The sequence below is a fragment of the Nelusetta ayraudi genome, unplaced genomic scaffold, assembly GCF_046127955.1.
Source record: "Nelusetta ayraudi isolate G7.1 ecotype Tasmania unplaced genomic scaffold, CSIRO-AGI_Nayr_v1 ptg000004l, whole genome shotgun sequence".
NCBI classification, from domain to species: Eukaryota; Metazoa; Chordata; class Actinopteri; order Tetraodontiformes; family Monacanthidae; genus Nelusetta; species Nelusetta ayraudi.
This window is the reverse complement of record NW_027466054.1, coordinates 5,815,001-5,840,497: the sequence shown is the minus strand read 5'-3', so window position 1 is coordinate 5,840,497 and position 25,497 is coordinate 5,815,001. Positions and strand designations below refer to the sequence as shown.

The window sequence follows — 25,497 nt, the reverse complement described above, 5'->3', positions numbered from 1 at the left end:
TGCACGCCCCCCCCCCCCCCCCCCCCTCCTCTCTCTCTCTCTCTCTCTCTCTCTCTCTCCCTCTCTACCTCTCCTCGCGGAACTCACTTCCTCTGCTCTGCAAACTCGCACGCGCACCTGCCCATACGAATCGTGGCCAATTGATCTTGTGGTGCACACACACATACATACACACACACACACACACACACAAAGGCGCGCGTGGGTTGAACGACAGGGGGCGTGGGTGCGCTTGGAGCGAGCGCGTGCCGATGCCTGCGGAATGCTAAGCGCGCAGAAGTTCATTAACGCGTACGCGCGCGAGCAAGTTCCTCCTCGTGCTGCAGAGACATGGGAGAAGGGAGGAGAGGAGAGGACGAGTTGATGCCAGTCCGTGGCTATGCAGAAACCCCTCTCGGGCAAAATAAAAAATTAAATAAAAAAAATCAAATCGTTAGCGATCTCCCTGGTTTGGAAACAAGAGACCGGGCAGGGCAGTTTGTTCCCTCTGCGCGCGCGTGTGTGTGTGTGTGTGTGTGTGAGGGGTGGAGGCAGCAGAGCAGCAGAGTGGATGTTGGGCCGCTGGTGTTTAAAGGCAGCAGACCGCTGCTGCATTGCGCACCGACACTCAGCATCACTGCAGCATGATAGTCACCACAGTGTAGATAGATAGATAGATACATAGATACATAGATAGATAGATAGATATGTGCCATTTATTTTTATCTAGTGCGCCAAATTCTGTTCCCACAGTTTCTTTTCGATAAAAACTGTTTAAAAATAAGAGTTAATTAATTAACCATTTCCCATTCGCCGCGGCAAAACTCGCTGCAGCGGCAGAAATGTAAAGTGAGCACCGGGCTGACTCCCACTAAAGCCGGATCACTCTGCCTTCTCTCCCCTCCCGCCTTTGTCCCGCCGTCTGAACGCTGTGAATGAAGACATTTTCCCTGCAGGAGCCGCTGTCAGCGGTCCGGGACATCCGGCCATTTAATCTTTTCCATATGACAGGAGGAGGTTTGAGTCCTCCGTCCCTGGTAACCGACCCAACACCGCCTCTGCCGTCCGTCTCTCCAGTTTCAGCACCGCGATCGAGTTACACGGCCGGGGAGAGTGTTGCAGAGAGAGAGAGAAAGAGAGAGAGAGAGAGAGAGAGAGAGAGAGAGAGAGAGAGAGAGAGAGAGAGAGAGAGAGAGAGAGAGACTGCAGCATCGCTGGAGACCGGCGGCGGCGGCAGCAGCAGTCCCGAGCAGTGCAGGTGAGAGGAGGAGGGGAAAAAAAGGCAGAGGAGGAGGTGCGTGAAGAGGAGAGAGGGAGGGAGGGAGCGAGTGAGTGAGTGAGAGAGAGAGAATGCGGGACTCTTGGAGGAAAAAGACGCATCCACACTCGCTCCATCACCCACCGACCGACACATCCCAACAGTCCTGAACGGATTTTTTTCCTCTATGATGCTGACGGGATCTCCCCCTCTAGTCCGCTGACGGAGTCTCCACATTCTCTTTAAAACCGCAGCACAATAATCGGAGAAACTCGCTCCTGGCGCGACCTCCTGTAACTTGCGGTGAAGGTATCCGGGAGCTTGGCACGTTGCTCCACTGCGGGAGAAATCAGGAGGATAGGAGGAGGAAGAGGAGGAGGAGGGGAAGGTAAGAAAGGATCCAGGATCCCAAAGACTTTTCAAACTGCTTCTCATCCCTCTTCTGCTGGGACGTGAGTTCCATTTCCTCCGCGTCCGGAGAGCCGCGAGTGTGTGTGAGTGTGTTTCTCGCCCCCCCTTCTTCTACCAGTTCCTTTTGTGTGGTGCTGCATTGCAGTTTCCAACTGTGGAAAAAACGCGAGGAAAGCCGCTGTCCCGAGTGTGACTGGAATAAGAAAGAACTTACAAATGGCTCTATGTACCGATAAGCGTCCTCGTGTGACAAGCGGATAGTTTTGCGGCAAAGAAAGGAGTGAAGAGGAGTCAAGTGGATTAACGAGAGCCCGATGAATTAGTTTCTTACCCCCCAAGCCCCACGTTAATTCTTTCATCACAGCGGGGATGGAATTTTTCACATCTTTGTGGTGCGACTGGCCCGGCAAGAAGACGACGCGTTTATTATTATGATTTGTGCCGTTTGAGGGAAGCGCTGCGCTTTGTTGCGGGAGAATAAAAGAAAAGGAGTCCGCAACGCGCGAGTGAAGTGGAGAGTGCGGCAGCTCTTCTCCGGACCTTAAAGCAGCAGCAGCAGCAGCAGCAGCAGCAGTAGCAGTCAGTCAGTCCACAGAGAGCGATACAGAGAAAGAGCGGATAAATCAAACACCCACGCTTTGAGGTCCGCCGTCACCGCAGAAGGGCGATAAAGAGCGGGCTCGCCTCAGCTCGGAGGCGCGTAGAGGGAAGCGGGAGCCATGCAGAGGCTTGGCGCAGTGCACTCCTCCGTGGCGCAGGCTCTCAGCCTCGTGGCCGTTGCGCTGCAGCTGCTGACTCAGCTCCCCGGTGCCGACTCAGCTCTTCGGTACCGGGTGGCGGAGGAGGGTCCGCCTGACGTGAAAATCGGCAACGTGGCCGCCGACCTGGGCCTGACCGCGGGCACTGGCAGCGGGGACGTCACCTTCGCCCTGGAGAGCGGCGCGGAGTACTTCAAGATCGACAACGTGACGGGTGAGCTGACCACCGGCCCGCGGCGCATCGACAGGGAGAAGCTTCCGCAGTGCCAGATGATCTTTGACGAGAACGAATGCTTCTTGGACTTTGAGGTGTCCGTCATAGGGCCCCTGCAGAGCTGGGTGGACCTGTTCGAAGGCCGCGTGGTCATCACAGACATCAACGACAACACGCCCTCCTTTCCCTCACCTGTCCTCCAGCTCTCTGTTGAGGAGAATCGCCCCATAGGGACCCTGTACCTGCTGCCCACAGCAACGGACAGAGACTTTGGGCGAAATGGCATCGATCGCTACGAGCTCATCCAGGACGGAGCAACTGGCACAACATCGACTAGGCGCACAGCGGGAGGGAATCCCATCTCAAGGGTGGATGGACTCGGGGCCAGAGGTAGAAATGGGGATAGTGGCGGAGGAGCCAGAAGCACCGTGTTTGAACTCCAAGTTGCAGACATACCAGATGGGGAAAAGCAACCACAACTTATTGTGAAGGGCACACTGGACCGTGAGCAAAAGGACTCGTACGAGCTCATCCTGAGGGTTCGAGACGGTGGGAACCCACCCCGCTCCTCCCAAGCTCTGCTCCGTGTCTCCATCACTGACGTCAACGACAACAGTCCACAGTTTGAGAGGCCCACCTACGAGGCCGAAATGGCCGAAAATGCTCCACCGGGTACTCCGGTCCTCCAAGTCAGGGCTTCTGACCGCGACGTTGGAGTGAATGGGCAAGTGGAGTACGTCTTCGGAGCTGCCACCGAATCGGTGCGGCGACTGCTGCGTTTGGACGAGGCCACAGGGTGGTTGAGCGTCCTGCACAGGATCGACAGAGAAGAGGTTTCTCAGCTGAGGTTCACAGTTTCAGCCCGAGACAGAGGTCAACCACCCCGCACCGACCGCACCACGGTCATTTTGGCCGTGCGTGATGAAAACGACAACGTCCCCGTCGTCGAGATCCGAAAGATTGGACGGATTCCTGTTCGGGATGGAGCAGCATTGGTTCCAGAGAATGTCCTGGTGGACACACCGGTGGCTCTGGTGCAGGTGTCGGATCGAGACCAGGGTGAAAATGGGGCCGTGACATGCACAGTTGTAGGTGACGTGCCATTCACCTTAAAGCCAGCTGGTGAAACAGTTCTTCCACCTCTCCCTGCTGAGGATGCCTTTGACCGGTGAGTCCTTCCAAATGAAGACTGTATATGTTGTTAATTTGGGATATGGGGACGGGGTTGGATTTTAGTTGTAGGTGAGATGGTAATTAATTGCATTCCAATTATGAACTAATGATGCCTTCAAGCATTGCAGTAAGATTGATTTTGCTGCTTATTGTTATGTTCATTATGGGTGGACACAAACAGCAAACATGTAATATTTGGGGGGAAAATATGACCAGGAAAAATAAATTAATTGACACTCTTTTGTTCATTACACAAATGGTCGTAATTGCTTGACACAGTGTCATTATCATCCCATTTAGCAATCTGCTCCCCACTTCTTATTTAGAGCTATGTGTTTGATGTACACTCTGATAGAGCTGTCGTGATAAGTAAAATAAACCATTTGCTAATTGAAAGGGGGGGGGGGGAATCAACGCTTTTGTTAAGTGATGTGTGGGATTTGGTCATTTATGAAACGAAACATTTGGGAAGCAAAACAGTCTGCTACATATAAAGTGTGCTTCGTGCTACACATCTTAAAAAGTGCTGCCAAACTAGAAAGCCTTGGCTTTTTTCCTAATGTTTTTTAAACATGCCATCTGCAGTTTATACCCTCCTGGGAGAATTCAGGGAACTGTGACACAAGTGTTCTGCATGCAGATTCTATTAGGGCAGGTTCAAGTCGTGCCATTCATTTGAAAGGCTAGGACGTTATGCTGCCCTGCAATCCACTTTGAGCATCAACATCCACTAAGTCAAGGATTTCAAACTTTGTTGAAATGTTTTTGCAGCAGTGCAGCTCATGGATGTCAGTTCCTCTAGGTCAATGTTAACAACATTTCCTGAAGGTATTCAATAGAGGAAGATGGAGAAAGCAATCTTGAGATATTACGGATGCTTCTTTTGACACTTGTGCAATACTTTAGGGTGTTGCATTGACTGCAAGGGCACTTTTAATACAAACTCCAAGGGAGTTATAATTATATTATATATTTTTTCATTTAGTTAATTAGTTCATTTAATTAAAAGTGTAATTAAAAATTGTGACAGCATCCACAACATTACATTACACACTTTTGCAACAGTTTCCCTCTGTGGATTTCTGTTGGAGGAAGTCCAAAGCTTTAAAACGGAAATAATAAGTTGATAATTTATTTTTATTTTTTAATATAAAAAAAAGAAGCTGTGGAAGTTGATTATTAACTTTAATATATGTGGGTTGGTTCTCAAATCTGACCTTTTTCATGTTATTGCTGATTTCTGTCTGCTGCTTTTGTCATCATTCTAGTCTGCACATCTTTGGTATGATTTGTCAGTCAGACAACACAAAACAGCAGCCACTTAAGGAGGAGCAACATTTCTTTTCTGCTTTGTTTTTTTTTTTTCTTCCGTTTTTGAGAAACGGAAATGTAGGACTTGAATGCAGAGCACGAGCTACATTAATGATTTTCCTTTCTTTTCACAGGAATAAGAAAAAATACTTCTTACACACTTCCGCTCTGCTAGACTACGAGGCCACCAAAGAGTACAGTGTGACTATTGTGGCAGTAGATTCTGGCAGCCCCAGTCTGTCCAGCAACAGCTCGCTGATGGTGCGAGTTGTAGATATCAATGACCATGCCCCTGTCTTTGCCCAGAGTGTTGTCGAAGTCCATTTTGCTGAAAACAACTCACCCGGTGAAAGAGTAGTCACTGTGGTAGCGACAGATGCAGATAGTGGCAAAAATGCAGAGATTGCATATTCTCTGGACCCAGCTGCGGCCAGCCCATTTTACATCGATGCAGATAATGGAGATATCCGTGCCACCGGGGTTCTGGACCGTGAGCTGCGCGAGAGATATGAACTCCGGGTCATCGCCAAGGACAAAGGTACTCCGTCTCTGCAAGGCTCAGCGACTGTTGTCATTCAGGTGACCGACCGCAACGACAACGCCCCGAAGTTTGTCCAAGAAATTTTCACATTCTACGTGAAAGAGAACCTGCTGGCCAACAGTCCAGTTGGCATGGTCACCGTGACCGACGCCGACGAGGGCGAGAACGCGGAGCTCAGTCTGTTTGTGGAGATGGATGGGGCTGATGAGAGGAAGACAGGAGAAAAGGTGGACGGGGAGGATGGCGGGAATGAACAAGAGCAGGTGTTCTCAATCGAGAACAACACGGGGACTATTTTCTCCTCCGCCTCGTTTGACCGCGAGAAGCTCTCCACGTACACCTTCCGTGTGCGGGCCGTCGATGGAGGGGAGCCACGGAAAACCGCCACAGCCACCGTATCCCTTTTTGTGACCGACGAAAACGACAACGCTCCCTCGATCACCTCCCCGTCAAACGACTCGTACACCCTCCTCCCACCTGCCAGCAGTGCCCGCACCATTGTGAGAACCGTGACGGCCATAGACTCCGACACCGGCCTCAACGCGGACCTTCACTACGCTCTTGTCGGGGGGAATCCCTACAGGCTGTTCGAGATTGGCCACAGCAACGGAGTGATCACCTTGGCTGAACCACTGGAGCGGCGTCACAGAGGTCTGCACCGCCTGGTGGTCCGCGTTAACGACAGCGGGATCCCGTCCCTCTGTGCCACTGGCCTGGTTCACATCTTCATCAATGACAGCTTGGCCAACGCCTCCCTGGTGGATGCACAGGTAACCTTCCTATCCCCTGTCCTATATATGTACCGTTCACCTACATTCCACCTCCTGTATTGACCCCTGTATTGTTCCGTTAAGTTGGCAGTGATTGCCAATAATTACGGTGACGATACAATCCCCTCTTTGATCCGTCCAAATAATCCCCGCTCTGATAACACATTACAACAAAGAGGGTGGTAATGACAACTGATTGTAGCTGTTTGAACGAAACAGCTAAGAAGATTATTTTCTTGATAGAACGAGATAAATGCACTATTTCCCTCTCCATGGTATTGCAATTTCCCGTTCATTTTTGAGGAAGTAATTGTGTCTATATTTGTCCCAGATAAAGAACCCCATTTCTCTTTTTGAGGGCTACTGGCAATGCCTGCTTCTCTGCCAGCTCCTTTGTAGTTTGAATGTTCTTGGCCGTGCAGAAGTCTCCTAATAACTGTGTGGTTTAAAAAAAAAATGTTATTACTGAAGTGGTCCTGCTTTTATGGCGCATTGAGCTTAGAGCTCAGGTTTGCATGGGCACGTGTGCAGATGAAAAAGAGAAGGCTTTATGGGTGAATGTGTTTGAGAGCCAGCGAGAGAGGAGAACGGGCCTGTCCCAGTTTTGGCCTGCTTATATAGAGTAGCTTGAAGTATGTTCATTTGAATGGGAGTTGTACTTCAGCGTTGTCTTTTCACTATAGGCCTGAATATTGATGAGGTCTCAGGGGTTTCATTGTGTCCTTTGGCACAGACCGCAGACAGATGCTGTCAGACCTACAGGAAAGTGACTATGTTCACTTAAAAAAAAAAAAAAAAAGAATACTGTTTCACAAAGGCTATGTGAAATATTAATGCATTAATACCATCTTTATATTTTACCCGTCTGTGTGGTCCTTTTAAATCACAGATTTCATAGCATGATTGAAGTTTCACTCATTGGACCCCTCCAGTGTAAAGAGGTAATGAGTGAAAGATGTTACGGATAAATTACTCTAACAGTTTGAGTTCAAACTCAGATCATACTTTGCTGGTGCACACCTTCATCTCTTTGTCTGCCCTCAATGCCTTAATCAAATGAACCACGTATTCAGTTAAAAATAAATAAATGCTCAAGCTATTAAATTTGGCGGATAATATTAACCAAAAGTTCACCCCGGGTGCAAGCAAAGTAATTTGTATCGACTCATAATTTAAGCAGTTTACGGCCTTGTGGTCATGGTCATTGTTCTGAGTTTTTGGTCTCAAGTTCCACTTTAAGCTTGTTCTCAGAATTTTCTCATGGCAAATGGTCTTCAGTGGTCATGTTTGTGTACTGACGTTAACTGCTTATCAGCACTTCATGTGAAAGCTCCATTAACCTTGAGAGAAAAGTTTGCACTCTCCAAAAATGTGATGAACCAACATATTTGAATCTTGAGATTTGATTGGAGAATTTTGTTGTTTGTTTTGTCCATGGCTCACTTTAACATGGCAAAGCCAAGTAACACTTGTGCTCTTTGTTCGGCTTCCAAGAATCTCCCAACTTCTCTCCCAAACACAGGATGAAATCCAGACACTTAAGTTAACGTGTTGTATTTTCAAGTGAGTAATGGACAGTATTGGCCTCAGTTTTTCATTGTTATAGACATTGTTCCGCAGCTATTCTCCACAGTTGCATAGCAACTACAATAACATTTACTTTACATGGCTTTGGAATTGAATTACACTTTTTCAACACAAATTATTTTTTGGAGAGAGAAAAAAAAAGCACCCTGCATGAAGGACTAAGGACTAAGAATTTTTGGATTGATGATGCAGTGGTATCAACTTTTTCAATGCAAAATGTTTTTGGTATTAGATTGATTCCCATACTGAAGTATCAATGCTTCAAGAATTAAAGGAAGACTGATTCAGATGCAAGTCATTAAATGTTCTTACAGAGGGCGTGTTATTGCAATTGCACAGAATTGTTCCTGTTGTGAAGGTGCTAGACTGCACTGACTTTTAGTAGAGTTGGGCTGTATTTTTTATTGATTGTTTCACTGCAGAAAATTATAGAATAAGAAAAAATAGTTTGCAAGTACAGTTTTGTAGTTCAAAAAAGTCTTCTTTTAACATAATTAAGCCTTTGAACTCAGCGGTATTGCACGTCACAACAGTTCATGTTTATGTGAAGAGAACCTGCTTTTCCACTACTTTTCTTTCCTTTTTTCCTAATTTTTACAGTTATAAACTAGCCAGTTGAGACGTAGTTTAGCTATAACAAAGGTTGAGGACCTCTCGAAGGTGCAGCAGCCATTTGAGAATGAAATTAAAGGAACAAATTGACCAATTAAGACGGAAGGATTATAATAGCCCAGTTGGCAAGCTGTGGAAGAGCGTGATTAAATGACCTGGCCAGAGAATGGAACTATGGTGTGTGCTACGTCCAGACTGGTATAAAATGCTTTCTTTGATTACAATATGCATAGTTTAGTTCGATTGTACCAAGGAACTTGGCAGAGTAATTGAATAGAAGTCATTGAAGAGAGAATACCTCCATCACATAATGAAGTCAAACTGAGTGGTGGATGGATGCCAGATGTAATTAGGGAAGGAAAACGGCCGCCACTGATGCAGCAACGCAGCAGAAAATGACTCCAGTCTTTTCTACTAAGGGTTCTGCATGAATCACATGTTGGGGTAATTACCTACATTATGAGTTTGAGCTGATTGCAGGCAGTGGTGATATATCAGACATGGTCGTGATGTCTGAACCTTGAACTTTTTTTTTTTTTTGGTACACCAGTAGTGCGTTGTACACAATTAGGGCTGATTGCAACTTGAAATTGTGGTATTTCTGTTCATTTTTCACATGGCAGCAGTTTGCAGTGACCAAACTAGTGTACTATTTTCTTATGTGTTGCGTTGAACGCTACAGGCTGCTGCTGCTGCATTAGGGCGATTTCAAGGTTCCAGGTCAGCGTTGCAGCCAGGACACAGCTTCTTCTCTTTGTTGCAGCATCAGCATTTGCAGAATAAGGGGAATCTTTGGAGAGTGAAACCAATAGATGGTGGTGGTGTTGAGCCCAGCCGGAACAAAGCGCATGCAGCAGAATAGGAGATTCCACTGGGAATTTGGGATGTGTCAGTGAGGGATGCACTCAAACACAGGGTCAGCGGTGCCTGCTTTGTCCTGCTGCACACTTGACTGCCCGACATGTATGTGTCTGCATTCGCACCTGCACTGCAGTTTTCCGTGAGTCGCACCCCGCAGGGTATCGGATGCAACCAGAGACGATCCTAAATACACAGGCAAACCTGGCTTTGTAGCACATGTGCATGTGGCGCCGTATCTGTATGCTTTATCCCCCCTGTGTTTCACGCGCAATACGGCAGACAAAGCACTGATGCGCTAACCCAGGGACATGCCCAGTGGAATAAAAATGGAATGGAATACTGCAGGCAAAAGAAGAACAATGGGGTTAAGGGGAGAGCGGCGCCTGGCAGAGAGGCGCTCTGCAGTGAGAATGCCATCGCAAAAAGAGCACCAACACGCCTCAAAAACAATGAAACTTATCCCACAGATAGACGGTGATGAAACAATGAAATGTTATATGGTCCTGTTCTTAGCTGGGGGCGAGTGAATAATGTGGCTCCCTATATGAGCAAGCCTAATATGCCTAGGACAACGTAATAGGCAAGTAATACAGTGCAGCTGTGAGACTGCGCTCTCTGCAGTGTTGCCAATACTCCAGGTTACTCTGCCGTTATTTTATTTGCTTATTCCAAGCCTCACATTGAGTTCCTCACTTTCACTGTCTGTTTGTCTCCCATTCAATCCTGCACACCTTATTACCCTTTTTGAAGGTGGCCCAGGATTACATGAATATATAATTTCCAGCCTTGACAGGCCAAAGGAATTGTCATACAGGCTCTGAGATGAAGTGTCAGGGCTGCAGAATGAGTTTTCTCACTAACAGACAGCTTGGAAGCCGGACTCGTGCAGGTGCATATTTAAAATTCATATGCTAAATGTGCGTGTATGTGTCAGTGTCTGGCTTTTTTTTTTTTTTTTTTTTTGACTCGTCCCTGCATAGAGCTCCTCTCAATGCGGCCCCTGTTGTATTGATTAGAGATATCCACATTCATGAGACTGCAACTCATCACCAGCAGAGCTCTGCTGGCCAGATTCCCTCATCTGCACTGTGTTCTATTTAGCCCAGCTCCATAAGCAGTAATGTGTTTGTGTCTCAGTATAACCCACTTTCTTGTTATGATCCTTTTATCCTTTTATTAGTGTACAAGCTCAAAGTGTGTGTGTGCGTGTGCGTGTGTGTGTGTATGTGTGTGTGTGTGTGAGAGTGTGTATTCCTAAGTGCACTCCTAAAGCTGTAGCTCTGTGTTCTGAATGGGTGATAGTTGCTCCTTTAGTTTTGGAATGTGACACAAAATATTTGCCCACATATTCAATCATCTGGCCTTGATTGTCTGGCATAGCACGCTCAAGAAATTGAATGGGAAAAATGGTGACTTGGAAATGACGAACATGCTCTATCCTTTCCCCTATTCATTTCTGAGTCCAAAAACAAAAACGGTTATAGAAAATATTCAACAAATTGTTGGCCACGCAGTGACATTGCTTATTAATGAAACAATTGCGCTTGTGCCCTGGGAATGTAGTCAGCAGGTTCTTTTGCTGCTCATTTGCTGACTGGTTCTCGAGTGCTTTCTGTTCGAGGTGTCCCGACCTCCAAATATAAACTTTTCTTCTTCCTCTTCTTCTCCCTAATTAATCAGCTTTAAACACCCAAATGTGGGGCATTTAATACGCCAATGCAGATGAAGGAAGATCACAAGCAAATACTTAAACAACTTGGAAAAGCTGCAACAGGGAAGCATAAGCAATTATACATTTAGTGACACTCTGTGTGCCTGGGAATAATGGAAAAATGTTCGCCCCGCTGAAGCAGTGATGGGTTTAATTAAATTAAGGATGCTGTTTGATGTTTTTTTTTCCATGGCTCATGCCCACTGTCATCCTCCTGCTCCAGTTTGTTTGTTTTCCTCCACCGTCCCCGCATAGTCTAACTTCCTTCTCTTCTTCTACTCTCTCTCTTTCACCCCCAGGTGGCTCGAAGCCTGATGGCCCCTCTGTCGCTGGACATCGCAGGAGACCCGGACAGCGAGCGGGCGTTGGGAAAACAGAGACTGAGCGTCGCCATTGGCGTCCTGGCCGGGGCGGCGGCGGTCATCCTGGTCATTCTGCTGGTGGTCACGGCTCGGCAGTGCGGCGCTCAGGGCAAAAACGGCTACGAGGCCGGCAAGAAGGAGCCGGAGGAGGACTTCTTCAGTCCTCCGGGGGCTCAGCCGCAGGCCGGCCGCGGTAGGGGCTCGGACCGCGGGCGCAAGCCACGCAAGGACAAGCGCGGCGGAAGCGGAGGCGGCGCGACGGCCGCCGGCGGGAAGGCCGACCGCTCGCTCTACAGCGGCATCGTCACCGTCAACGGGCTCCGCCGGCACGGCAACGACGAGGAGGAGGAGGAGGAGCTGAGCAGCGCCAGCGACCGGCTGGCGGCCCGCTACTGCGTGGTGGACGGCGACCCCAGCAGCCCGCGGATGGGCGGTGGACGGAGGCACCAGTCCAGCCCAGACCTGGCGAGGCATTACAAGTCCAGCTCGCCGCTGCCCGCCGTCAACCTGCAGCCCCACTCGCCCCCGGCCGAAGGGAAGAAGCACCAGGCCGTCCAGGATCTGCCGCCCTCCAACACCTTCGTGGGCAGCGGCAGCTGCGCGGGGAGCGCCGGCTCCAGCAGCAGCAGCAGCGGAGGCAGCGGCAACGCGGATGCCATGTCCCTTGGATCGGACCAGTGCTCGGAGTACGGCTGCCAGACCGGGAACAAGTACAGCAAGCAGGTAGGAGGTTTCGGGGGGGGTGGGCCTGGGTACGGTGTTCTAGAAAAGACCTTCTCTCCTGAACTGCTTTGCAGGCTCTGGGTTTTTTTGGAGTCTATTTAAAAAAAAAAAAGAAGCCCTTTTTCAAAAATCTTTGTCCACCCTCTGGCTTCGGATATCTGTCTCCCACTTGGTTTCATTTTTGGTCTCATTCACACTTCTGCTGACTTGCTGAACTGCACACACCCCGTCGCTAACGTCTAAACACCTTTTTATCTTCGCAAAAAGCTGTCAGCGTGTGTGCGCACGATTGTGCGCCTGTGTAAGCATCCTAAGCCTGTGAGCGGTGTGACGGTACCCTGCTGTCTTGGGGTTGTGTGTTGATGTGTGTCTGTGTGTGCATGTGTGTGTCTGCGTCAGCCAGCCTGCTGTTTAGCGGGATCTAACGCAGAGCACATGAGACAACCTCCCACTGCAGATGAGCACCATGAATATGTATTTATGTGCACACGCACAACTTAGTTTGCGCTCGCGTGTGTCTTCAACGAGACGGGCTGATGGTCGCCTCCAACAGGGTAATTGCTTATTTGTGCCCCCGTTCCCCCTTTCAAGCTGCTGACGCTCTTTCATTTAGCATGTATGTTTGTCCTGTAAACAATATCAGAAGATAATGGAATGCGCTGCCATTAACGTTTCGCTCTGGAAGTTCGGGCAGTTAAAAGCGAAAGTCCCACCGACAAAATAAAACACGAGCGCCGAGACGGTCACTCACCCCTCTACCCACGCAGCCGCCCGCTAATACGCACACAGAGTCCCCCCATCTATCATCCTAGACACACTGACACAGCAGGGCCTCAGAGGGAGAGCTCCCAAGAGTGATGTTTGAGTGACAGCTAACCCTTCTTAAAGGGGTGGCGTCTCATTTTCTTGACGGGCAGTTCCACATTTATCCTCCCCGTGGTGAAAAAGTGCTGATGTGGCCATTAAAAGGGAGCGAGAGGAGCTGCTTAGGCTAATCAATTCATACATGTGCTCTCTGATCCTGTGCGACGCGCGTGCAAGCGCACACGCGCACGCAAAAGCGCACAGCGTGCGAGAGCCGTGCACGCCGCTGCAACTGTGCACACGCATTCCAGAGGTTAATCCATTACAGAGTCAATCCTCTTAATCTGTCGTTCCCAGGGAAAGAAAATGCTTACTGGGAGAGTTTGGTGTTTTACGCTTGCGTCGGAGCGCATATACGGAGATGCCACGACACACAAGCTGACAGCGTAATGAAATATTGATCGGACGGGGTAATTAACTCCTCCGCTGCAGCAAAGTGTCGTTGCCCCCCACCACCACCACCACCGGCGACTCACACACACACTTCAGCCAAACCCCCAAAACTCACCCGTCTCCGTCGCAGCACATATTTGTGTCTGTGCAACTGCGCGTTAATGACTTTGGGTGACTGCATTTGTGTCGGAAATTGTTAACCAAGCAGGTTTGTGTTGGTGGGTGTCTGTCACTGCGCCCGGGGGGAGTGCTTATTTCATGAAGGCATATGCATATTATATGTGAGTGCAAGTTCAAGATATACTCTGGCAGTAATAGGTGGTGCCAAATGCAGGAACTGGGACAGAATTCAGAATAGCATTAGATGTGGAAGAAAATTATAGGTGGTTATGAGAGGGATGAAGATCGAGTAAACGAGTTGTGGGAGGAGGTGGGGGTGGGGTGGAGGTTGGAGGGGTAGCGGCACTTTGAATTTCAAAGATACTTTTACTGGGTCAGTGCAGAACTCTTAAAACTGCTCCTCTGAAGTCAGCGCTGCATCAGACCATCTTGGGGTTCTCTAAATAGTGGGAGTAAACTGAGTAAACAGAACAGGGCGGGGGCGGGGGAGGAACTGGATATCATATCAGGAAATTATGGGGCAATAAGACAGTCAAATGGCCCAGTTCACTAGGTTATTGGTCCGGTCTTTTAACAGAGTCGTTTATGACTGACAGGTGCTGCCAAGGAGAGAGGAAGGACATCAATAGGCGTCTGAAAACACAGAAATTAAGATAAAAAGAGTCCGGGTGGCCGTGTTAAAGTTGTTAGGAAGAAAAAGGTAAAAAAAATAATGTTTTTTTTAGTTTTCATATTCAAGCTGATGCAATTTCTGCATCCCAACAGCCCAGTAATTTACTCCTTTGACGAGAGTTTGGATCAGTGCCCAATACCAACGTAGGTACTTTTTGATGCCACCGACACAATTAGTGAGGATCCCACTTTCAACCCTGATGTAAACTAGATGGACAAACCTGTCCCCTTTCAAGTACATAGAGAGAGAGAGAGAGAGAGAGAGAGAGAGAGAGAGAGTGAGTGAGAGAGAGAGGGATGTGGTGTGATGAGGGAGAGGGAGGTAGAGAGGTCCAGTTTGGGAGGCAGCCAAGGGAGCGAGAGTGGGCTGCTGAGATGTGGGTCATCAGGATACCCGTTGGCGTCAGGACACATTAATGACCACAGCAGTCACATGGCAGCGCAGTCAATATGGGCAAAGTGGCACCGCTGTACCCCAGATGCAAACATCAACCCAAACTTGGTCATTGAGTTGTTAATCTGTCTGCTGTACTCGATTGAACGAGTCTAAAATTGGGGCTTTTTTCGAAAGTGGTACAACTGCATTAGAGTTACAGTCACAAGTGCTGATTGCAACAGCAATGATGAGCCTTTCATTCTCGTTTGCTTGTTTCTTCGTCTTTGAAGGTCTTCACAGCCTCTAAGTTCTGATTTGTCAGGAACTGGACTTCCTCCTTCTTCAGTTTTTTTCTTCAATCAATCAAAAAACAAAGTCCGGTTGCCGCCTACACGTCAGCACCTTCTTTCCTACCTTTTACTTTTTTGTTCCCTTTGTTCCAATGGGTTACCCTCTGTTCTTTTGCTCATACGCTTAAACCATAAACTCATTTGTCCAGCTGCAGCGACTTTGGTTGAGCCTGTGTGCCACGCTGACCCCCAAGAATCAATGGAATCAGCATTTTTCACTAGTGCAACTTCTTCTTTTACTGTCGTGAGCACTTTCTGTCTCTGCACCCGCGGAATGTGCCAAGCGTGTGGGTTGTGATGCCACGAGGGCCAAATCGAACAATACACACACACACACACACACACACACACACACAGAGAACACACAATCTGAAATCTAATCAATGTTCCATTTGCAAAGCCACGTCTGGCAGAAGCACGTGGGCTGATGGCGGAGTTTCTGCAAAGATTGGTGAAGGTCATCGAGTTTTGACACCGCTCGGACACTTTAGCGGAGTTTGTTGCGCGACTAACTCGCCCGGCCGGCGTCGTCCACGTAATTGGACCTCGTGCGCGGCCGCTCGTGGAGAGATTAGGTCCACTGGATTATAAATTTGAAAAGCAGCTTTTCATTTCAATGAAATCCTTCCAGGATTAAATATGATGAGCGTCTGTCAGGGGCTCAGCCCCCTCCCGCAGTCGGCCACGCCACATGAACACATCCAAACACGCGTGTCGTGCGGTGATATATAGCATCCATTATGGTTATAGAGGTGAAGGTACTGTCAACCGGATTAAGTACACAACACACACACACACACACACACACACCCTTCTTTCTCTTGTTACAGACCCACACACACACCCTATGTATCCAACCCATGACCCCTGTCATGATGATACCAACGCACTAATGTATTTATTAAAGCCACAGCGAGTTCAGATGGCAAAGTCGACCATATGCCGACGGGGTGAGGAGTTTAGGCGGTGGGGGTAACGGAGAGGTTAGAAGGACGGGGTAACAGTAGCAGGTATTGGCCGACACGGCACGCTGAAAACTGATCTACTGATCCGGGGACAAAGAGCAAGGGGAGAGGAGAGGCCGGGTGGTAAATGGGAGTCAGCGTGCGTGAGAGGGAGAGAGGAACGAGGAAAGGAAAAAAAGAGAGAGGAAAGATGATGACATTACAGGGAGGTTGAGGAAAATGTGTTTATTTCAGACTGCGCAGGATGTGAAGATGGAAAGCGCAGGCATGCTGTAAACATTGATTTTCCACCAGGGCAGCATCGCACAGATACCATACAAATCTGCCCTCTTAAAAAGTGTTGTCTCACCCTCAGGTCAGGTCCGACAGTCAATACCAAATAATAGATTCTCTCGGTTTTGCCACATTGACTTCCCTTGGTTTTCATTATGATTGATATTGATTAGTTTTTAGGCCATAGCAAAATTCAAACTCAAAAAAAGACGTCTAAAAATCTCATCAAAGAAATGTCAAAAATGGAGCGGAAAGGAAACTTGCATTCATCACAATGTTTTCGCCCCAAACAAGACAAAATTATTCCCATAATAGCCACAATCACATACTAACAACCGGATGGAAACCTGTGTCTTTTTAAGCATAGGAAAAATACTGCAATTACTGCAACAAAAAACAAACATCAACAAAAGCTGTGTTTAGATTACACAGGTCGCTCGTGAATCCTGAACCTCTTTTGCTTAAATGAAATGACTCACCTGAAGGACACATATATTATGTCTCTATAAGCAAATCAAACCTTTTGCTACCCTTTATTGAGAATGTATTTCTGACACGAAAAGATGCCATTGGATGCAGGTACATGCAAAGCAGCTACACTAAAATGGTGAATTATTTGAATTGTTTACTACTCTACTACTAGTAGTAGCAGTGATAGCAGTGGTAGCAGTGGTAGCAGTGGTTCATGTCGAAGCTGCTGGCCTTTTAACAGACAAGCCTTTTGTGTTCAACAGTCTTGTATCTCCTCTGCAAGCAAAATGATGCCATATTTTCTCCCCGGGCATCTGCTTTGTCAAAAAGACATGAGCATCAGCAGAACCACTTGTACTTGCACCCATGCCCCCCATATTGTCGCCACAAAAACTGCACGAGATAAAAGTGTCATGGAGCCCACAGTGCCCGCGGGGAGCAGACTGGTAAAGCACATTGCTGCTCACTCATTGCTCTCTCTTCTCTACACATCAGCACTACTCCTAATGACACCATCCAAAAATCACTGCCGCTTTATAATGCTTAAAGAGAGAGTTCACCAAAAATTGGCCCTTTACCCATGAATTCTGCAGAATTGTGACTGCTGTGTGGTCCCACATAACCCAGCCTGGAGTTTCATGGATGGCAAGAATTCCACTCAGTGGCGGCTACAGCAGCCGTGGACTCCAACATGTACAAGCAACAGAGGCATGACACCTGAAAGCTATTGTAGTCTCATCTAAAGGTCTAAAAGGTGATGGAATCCAGGTCAACTCTGGTCCACCTAAAAACGCCGGTCTTGCTCAATTAAAGAACGCGGGGCATTGTGGGTAAACACAATTTTAAAAAAAAGCAGATGTATTGCCCTGCATTAACCAAAAGACTGTTTCTTGTTCTATGCTTGTCTTGACTTTTCCTTCAGTAATTTGTGATGCAGTGTCCCTGCAGGCGAGGAAGAGAAGACATTCTTCCAAATATTTGTCCTGTTTTAGACATTGCATTGTGAAAGAATATTCGGACCAGCTAAATGTTGCAGCATTTTGGTGGAAAACAACCTTATAGTCCATCCATCCGACCATAAAATTTTCTATACCTGCTTTCTCCTGCAGTCAAGGTCGAGGGGCTTTGCTGGAGCCCATCCCAGCCGTCATAGCGCGAAGGCATGTCGCCAGTTCATCGCAGGGTCACATTGAAAGACAAACAAAGACAACCAACCACACACACACACACACCTACGGACAATTTAGAGTTCCCATTTTCCCTCACATTTATTGCCTCGTATTTATTTTCATGACTGTGGGAAGAAGCTGTAGTACCCGTAGAGATGCCAGAGTGACACAGGGAAAACATGGACATTCCAGATTCCAGACGGAAAGGCCCCAGCCCCGGGCGTTGAACCCACAACCTTCTTGCTGTGAGGGAACCACCAACCACCTTAAAGTCCATGTGCAACTAAATTCAAGGTGAAGAGTATGACACGTGTGAGATGAGATATCTGTCTTGGGTGAACTATCCCTTTAAGACTGCGAAGTGTTTTTTTTTGCCATAAATAAAAAAAAACATTGTGCATAAATACCACACCCAACACTATTAAGTTAATAGTGAAAGCTGCCGATGATGAGTCAACACCAGATTTCCCTTTAATTCCACTAAATAGATTTTGAATGGGAAAGCAATGAAGCACTCGACTCGCCTCTTGACAGGAAATTTTTTTGTGTTTTTTTCCCACTTGAACCAAACTGATGCATATTGGCCCGTGAGCCTTTTATCCAGCTGCACAGCAGTGTTCCAGCTAAGCGTGTCCAGAGCGGAGATTTACACAGGAAAGCAGCCAGCGACGCCGCACTGGCACGCTTTCTTTCACTCTGCCTCCGGAGTCGATGACATTTAAGTACAAATGTCCTCGGCAGGATGAGGGTGACACCTCAAAAAAGCATTTTGTTAGAAAAGGCAGAGGGAGACGTGTCGCGCTAAGGTCACAGAACGAGGTGTGGAACATCCCTGGAGATTTATTAGATTCAAAATGTGTGTTTCGGCGAGTGCGTGTCTGCATGCGTGCGTGCTTGCGCGAGCGCCGGACAGCAGGACAAAGGCGGAAAGACAAAGCGAGGTGAGAATCAAAGGGAGTGCGATTGTGGGAGGCTGTGAATGTGTTCGCATGCTCACACGTCAAGGTCACCCGGAACTCCGAATGTGACTGGAAGTCCCCTGTCTGTCTTGGCTGTTTACTGCACGAAACGACGCAGACAGGCTGTTGAGCTGATAATGTTATCGTGTTAACAACTTCTCCTCTTCAGCTTTTGTTTTTCCGAGCTCTGAGAAACGGCAGGAATGTGTGAGTGTCGCAGTCCTGCGCGTACACACAAACACACACACACACACACACACACACACACCAACCAGCTTAAAGGCAGTGCCGTGCGCGCACTCTGCGGACACCGTCGGAAGTGTGACTTTAAAGCACAAGGACGTGCCCACTCGAACGACGCGCAAGCGTCGCGTGTGCATTGTAGCTCATAATTACACACACACATACGCGCGCCCAGATCCTTGTGCATAAACACTTTTCGCAGCGGGCGCGCTGATAAGAATGCGATGACACACGAGCGCGGAGAGAAAGTTTTCCATCTCTTACATCAGTTTCTCTCTCCGGCCCCCCCCCCTTCCGATTGAACAACATGCTGGAGCCCGGGCACACTCTGTCTCTGAGAATCACCCACATCTATAGAGCCTTACAAACACGCTCGCTCTAGACTCCCCGACGCACACACACACGCAGACGAACACACACAAAGACCTACATCCCTGCTTCCTTTTATTTGCTTCTTGAAGGCTCCGCTCTGTGCGCAGCAGCTCGGCATTGAGCTCATCTGCCTTCCAGCATTACCTTAATGGCTGTCTGTGGGTTGAACAGTTTCACCCAATATTGCCAAACAAAAAAACGCTCTTTGTCGCACTAGACGGAGATTGGAAACAGCTTAGTAGCCTTTTGACTGGTTTTATCCACCTACACAAAGGGATCTTCAATGCGCGTATAGTGGTATCCAGATGAGCTGGATTCAACTGACATAAACCGTTTTGAATTACACTGAATCGGCAGCGCGTTTGAAAAGCTCAGTTATGTAATTCCAGTGTTACTGCGTGGACTCGGACCGAAACCGAATCCAACTGAGATCCACTCTGTGATGTAGAGCCACAGTGTCTTCAACTTTTATCACATAAAGTAGACTGGACGTTATTTTGGAACGATGTGTTGAAAATGAAGTTTTGCTCTCTCATGTTTTCTCTCTCGATTTGAACTCATCTCAGAGTTTATTCAGGTTTTCGCAGCAAGTTTTAATCGTTAGTGTCTCAGCTTTGTTGGGGTTTTCTTTTTTCGTTCTTTTTTTTTTGTGGCGTCGCAAAGCTGCAAGTGTGTGTTTTCGGTTGGCTGGCTCCAAGCCTTGTCATACAAGTTTTGACTTAAATTTTACCAAAGTGCCGTTTTAAGTGTTCAAGCCCAAATGAAACAACCCTGGTCAGACAATATTTTGTCCAGCTCAGTCTGAGGGAAAACTAATGCATGTGAGCCCCACTAGCCTTGACACTCCTCTTGGAATTATCCATAAATCTCCACCGTAAATTGTGCGACCAGAGAAAGTGTTTACACATTCATCATTCCAACATTCAGACTCGGACGAGACGTCTTTGCTGTCCTGTTGTCATTTCTGTCACTGTCATCACTAACTGCATCAGGACCTGTTATGAAAAGGTTTGGTACTTTAATTGATCAAAGAATGTTTTAAACATAGCAGCTCAGAACTCAAGCTGATAGTTTCAGCTACACCATCACAAACTGCTAATGAGCATATTAACTGTGCAAGTGTTAAAATACAAACTTGTGCTGCCATTATTTCTGTAAAAGAGGAGGGGGCGAAATCGCAAAGACAAAAAGCCTTTTTTTAATTGACAATTTGATAGACTAAAGGATAACAAAATGAATGCATGTGTCAACTGTAATGTCAGTTTTGATTTTATAAAATATTTTATAGTTTCTACAGACAAAAAAGCCCAAAACAACACATCCTCAACCATGAGACAATTAAATCCTCCTTGAGAAGATGACATTTGAGATAAATATCTCGTCAGGAGTTTAAATCCGTGTGTCAGGTTGTAAATAGATTTAAAATTAACAATAAATAATCAGTCAACAATCACAGTCAATGTAGTTCTGGGTATGTCTCCATAAGTCCAGAAACCACTAAAGAGCTTCTACTCTGTGTAAGTGGTTTATAGGAAACATATAATAAGGTCTTTAATTATTTTCTTCCTATAATTTGTATATAGAATTAAAATAAGGTTGTTGATGCCAGCTCTTATTTTCTAGTCCTCCTCTTCATCATCTCATCAAAGTGAGAAGGTTAAAACATGTAGATGTTGTCTGACCAGAATATACACCCACTCATCACAGAAGATTAGCTCTTTGGGTCTGTGAGGGTTTGAAACAAATAAACACCATTTACTGGTAGAATGTGCGTTGCCTCTGGAAGAGGAACCGTGGCCTTCAGTACATTGCTCTGTGTCTGCTTTCACCACAAATCCTTTGCCGCTGTGAGAGCACTTGCACTTGAACCCAAGCCTTTGATTTTTGTCGCAATGAAAACTGCATGAGAGAGAGGAGAGACTGCATGCCAACCTTGCCTGCCGGCTGTGAGAGTAAATTAAATCCAAGACATAAAAGTTTAGCTCAAACAGATTTTTTTTTTTTTGGTGCAAAAGAGTGGTGAAAGGGACGGTCTCACTCAACACATTTTAAAGCCCCCAAAATCTCCAAACGCTTTGGATTTGAGGGGAAATTGAAGCAGCGAGACGTGTGTCTTAGCTAATGACAGCTGTCACGCCGACACATGATTTGCCAACTCAGCCAGTTGCGTCTGGGTGATTAGCGGCTCCGAGTGCACTCTTAAATATCCCCGGCTGTGTCTGTCTTTGCAGACCCCTGTTGTCTCTTATGAGAACCCCGCCAAGTCTCGCTGCTGGGGTAACCTGTCAGATGTCTGCGAACACGCTGGCAGACATGATTAATTTATCTCAGATGTTGTAAAATTCATCCTGACGCCATGAAACCGAATGCACAATTCTTTATAGGATTAAAAAAAAAACAGGGAAACAAAACAAAAGAGGTGTGCTGCCAGACTTGTTTGAACCCAGAGGCACCGGGCCACCAGAGTGGACCTGATTATTCCAGTTTTCAGGTGCTAACTTATGAAACTCAGATAACAAGAACAAAACTCAGTTTTCAAATGAGCCGTTATAAATGATTTGACTATTCCATCTCCTAGTCTCTTGTAGTGTCTGCCTCTGAACTGGGTCCTCTGTAACTCATCCAATAAAAGTGTCTCATTCCAACCCTCCATCCCCAATGACTGTCACACACACGCAGACACACCCACATCCTCCTCCGTCTGTCTCCCCATGATTGATCTCTCTGTTCCTCCAAAGTGGTTTCCTCTCTTTTCATCACTCCATCTGGATCCATCTTTTCAAAACATGCTTTTTTAAAATGGTTCCAAAGATATTTTTTTTTTACTCAATAACACTTAATAGTTCTTTTAAATTTACACAAATGATTCTTAACAGATTTTACACTATTCCATTCCATCCAGTTCTCTGCCTACTTTTTGGAAAAGAGTTTCGCTTTAATCTTCGCTTTGTCAGTTTTTTTGGTTGTTTTTTTTCTGATTGGATAAAATTAAATGTGATACTAAGGAAGGAACCAAAGGTGTGAATATCTGCAGTCTGCAATATGGTTTAGGCATTTTTTGCTGCTGGCAAATCTGAGCACATTTCTTGCCGGATATCAGCTTATTAGATCTTGCGTGAGCGTGAAAGAGTGCCCCTCGTAGTGCTGCGGTCCAGAGCCTATGTTTTTGCCCCGGGCTAAGTGTAGCCATCTGTTTTGGAATTGTTGTTGGAGGATAGATAAATCAAAAGATGGAGATGGAGATAGTGCGAGAAGAATGGAGAGATACAGATAATGAGTTGAGGGGAGGGACGATAAATTCTTGGTCAGTATTCACAGCTTAGGAAAACGGAGACGGTGGTGGGAGCGGAGATGAAGGGAGGAGGGGGTTGGGCAGAGAGATGAATAAAAAGATGATGGGAGGAGAGGAGGTGAAGCTTCGGTATGTGGAGGGGGAGGAAGTGGGGGTGCTGAGGTGAGGAGCTACAAAATGAGAACGTGTTCCGAGGTGTCGCCTTGGGGCTGCGAGGTGATGGTGCGCAGAGAAGGAGAAGATCTCATGAGAAAGATAGAAATGAGGTGGATAAGTGTGGCTTTGGGAAAAACGGGGCAGAAGAAGAAGGAGAAGAAGCCTCAGCCTTTGGGCTGTTTTGTGTGTGTGTGTTTGGTGTGTGTGTTTGTGTTTGAGTGTGTGTGTGTGTGTGTTTGAGGTGAGAGAAAGCGACAGTGGGAGCTTCATACCTGCCTTATCACAAAAGTTGCATAAATGTGAGTAGGCAGGCCTCTGCCTGCAGCTCTGCTCTATATTATACACTGACCCGGCTCTCACTCAATGTATGTGTGCATGTGTGTGCGTGTGTGTACACACACGCCCGCCGATCCCCGCTTCAGCCTCGCTTGCCTGTCAGGAATAGCCCAGATAAGAGACGCCCACCTACACTTGCAGACACAGGTAGGAGCTGAACTACAAGAGGGAGCCGCTCAGGCCTTTGGAGAGAATTCCCCCCGGGCCGTCCTTCAAACACAGGCATTAAAATAGTTTGACCTGTTCGACACACTCTGACACACTCACATGGACTGCATTATCGCTCCGTCACACCGCCCTGCTTTCAACTCGATAGCACCTAAACGGCCAAAACGAACACTTTCCAACGCCTCACTTGTGACAAACAAATAAATGATTTTTTCTTTCTGCCGGCCAACAAAACAAACTTTAGGGGAAGGGAATGGCCTTCCCCCCGGTGCGGTGCAGTTATTGCACAGTCACACATGCATTATTTAAGGGGCTGCGCTATACTGTTTCACAAACTCATATGGAAACTAATTGTTGTTTTTTTTCTGTTTTCGCAAGAGTGGACAGAACAAAATATACAGCATTCTCAACGAGCAGTGCTCAGATCCAAGGGACAAACACACAAACTTAAACAGAAGCCCGCCAAAAAAAAAAACATTTCAATCAAAGTCATGCAAATCTATCTGCCAATTAGGCCCCAAACAGGTTTCCATGGGGATGAAATGGCAACCTCTAATTGGCTGGATGAAAAGGAGGCTTGCATCTGAGCCAAAAACATGAGACGGCTTGGAAAATTTACAGATCCCTTTGTGCTCGAGTACACACAGACGCGCGGCGCAAGTCGAGGGTGGGGGGGGGTTCGGAGGGACCCGCGCGCGGGACCGGCGGTAAGATGAGAGGCGAGGCGAGGAGCGCGTTGACACGGATACGTGCATGCGCTCAGGTGCGGGCGCGCACGCGCACGTATCCATTGACCGCTCGGTCCCTTTCAGAGCGCGTGAATAAAGGTTCGGTCGCGGTGTCGTGTTAACATGAAAGCTTTCACGGCGGTTTCAAAAGGAGCAGGCTTTGATTAGAATTAGACGTGCGCGAGTGTTTCTTAATGCTGCCCTTTGCTGACGACGGCCCTTTTAAATCCGGCGGAGCCGTTGCAGGGAGCCTTCCATCAAAAATATGTTGAATCGACGATTTCACCTCGGCGTGCTCGGCATGAGTTTCTCTCTTTTTTTTCCCCTCTCATCCTGTATTTAGTGATTTATTAATTTCTTTTTTTAGTATTTTCTAACCAGGCAGGAGTCAAGCGCGTCGCGTCGCCACGTGTTGAACGGATCTCCGCCACAAAGGCGTGATCAAACACACACCCTGAGACTATTGACTAAACTGCTAACTGAATATCAAAGACGCTGGCTTTATTTTCATGTCTGTGACTTTTGCAAAGCCGTGTTGCTCTGGCAGAGCTTCATGATTCTGAATGGTTTAATAATTCATCCCGTATTCCCATATGGGGCCTTATGTAGAATGTAAGTCTGAGGGAAGCCAATTTACAGACAGCGCACCCAAACCTGTGTTGACACTAACTAGCGCACTTGAATATGTTTAATGCGTGGGAGTGCAGTTCTGCAGTGAATGCTTTAAAGATAAAACAAGATGTTTTTAAAAAAAAAAAAAAAAAAAAAAAAGGATTTCACCCACAACATGGATGCATGTGATTTGTTAAAGGGAGCAATTGTTAAACAGTCTCTTAACTTTTAATACTCATAATGACCTAAACTGCTTTTGTGAAGTAAAAAAAACAAAACAAAGGGTTTTCCTCCATTTTTACCCCTTCGGGCTAATTTTATCAGCATTTTTAACGTTATAAAGGCCAAAATCAATAATTTATTATGAGGGAAAGAGAAATCCTCAATAATTAAAGGAAAATATATATATATTTAATGATATGACCCCGGACAGCCAAAAGCAAACAAATCAGTTTTCAATAAATAAAAACAAATGATTAGAAAGCTGATTGTACTTGATGAACCTCCAGCTGAAACGTGCCACGTTATCAACTGAAGCAGGCAAGCTTACTGTATGTAATTATACATAGACCCATTATAACTAATTGATACAGTACACATCCCTAGTTTTAATATGCAACCAACATGATGTTTTTCTACTGCAGTTTTGCCTCTGTACTGCGACTGCACTGGAATAATCTGCATCTTTAAACATTTTTTTTTTTTTT

General features: G+C 46.9%; 1 protein-coding gene across 2 annotated transcripts in view; it reads left to right on the top strand.

Moving 5' to 3' along the window:
* The first annotated feature begins 759 nt into the window (after window positions 1-759).
* Window positions 760-25,497, top strand: part of pcdh7a (protocadherin 7a) — a 45,883-nt gene continuing 21,145 nt past the window's right edge. For both annotated transcript variants that reach the window (XR_012927271.1, XM_076030994.1), the window contains exons 1-3: window positions 760-3,788; window positions 5,239-6,415; window positions 11,486-12,271. Coding sequence is in view for 1 of the 2 variants with exons in the window: in XM_076030994.1 (XP_075887109.1) it covers window positions 2,368-3,788; window positions 5,239-6,415; window positions 11,486-12,271 (3,384 nt within the window). In the remaining variant the exon portion in view is untranslated. The remainder of the gene's footprint in view (window positions 3,789-5,238; window positions 6,416-11,485; window positions 12,272-25,497) is intronic.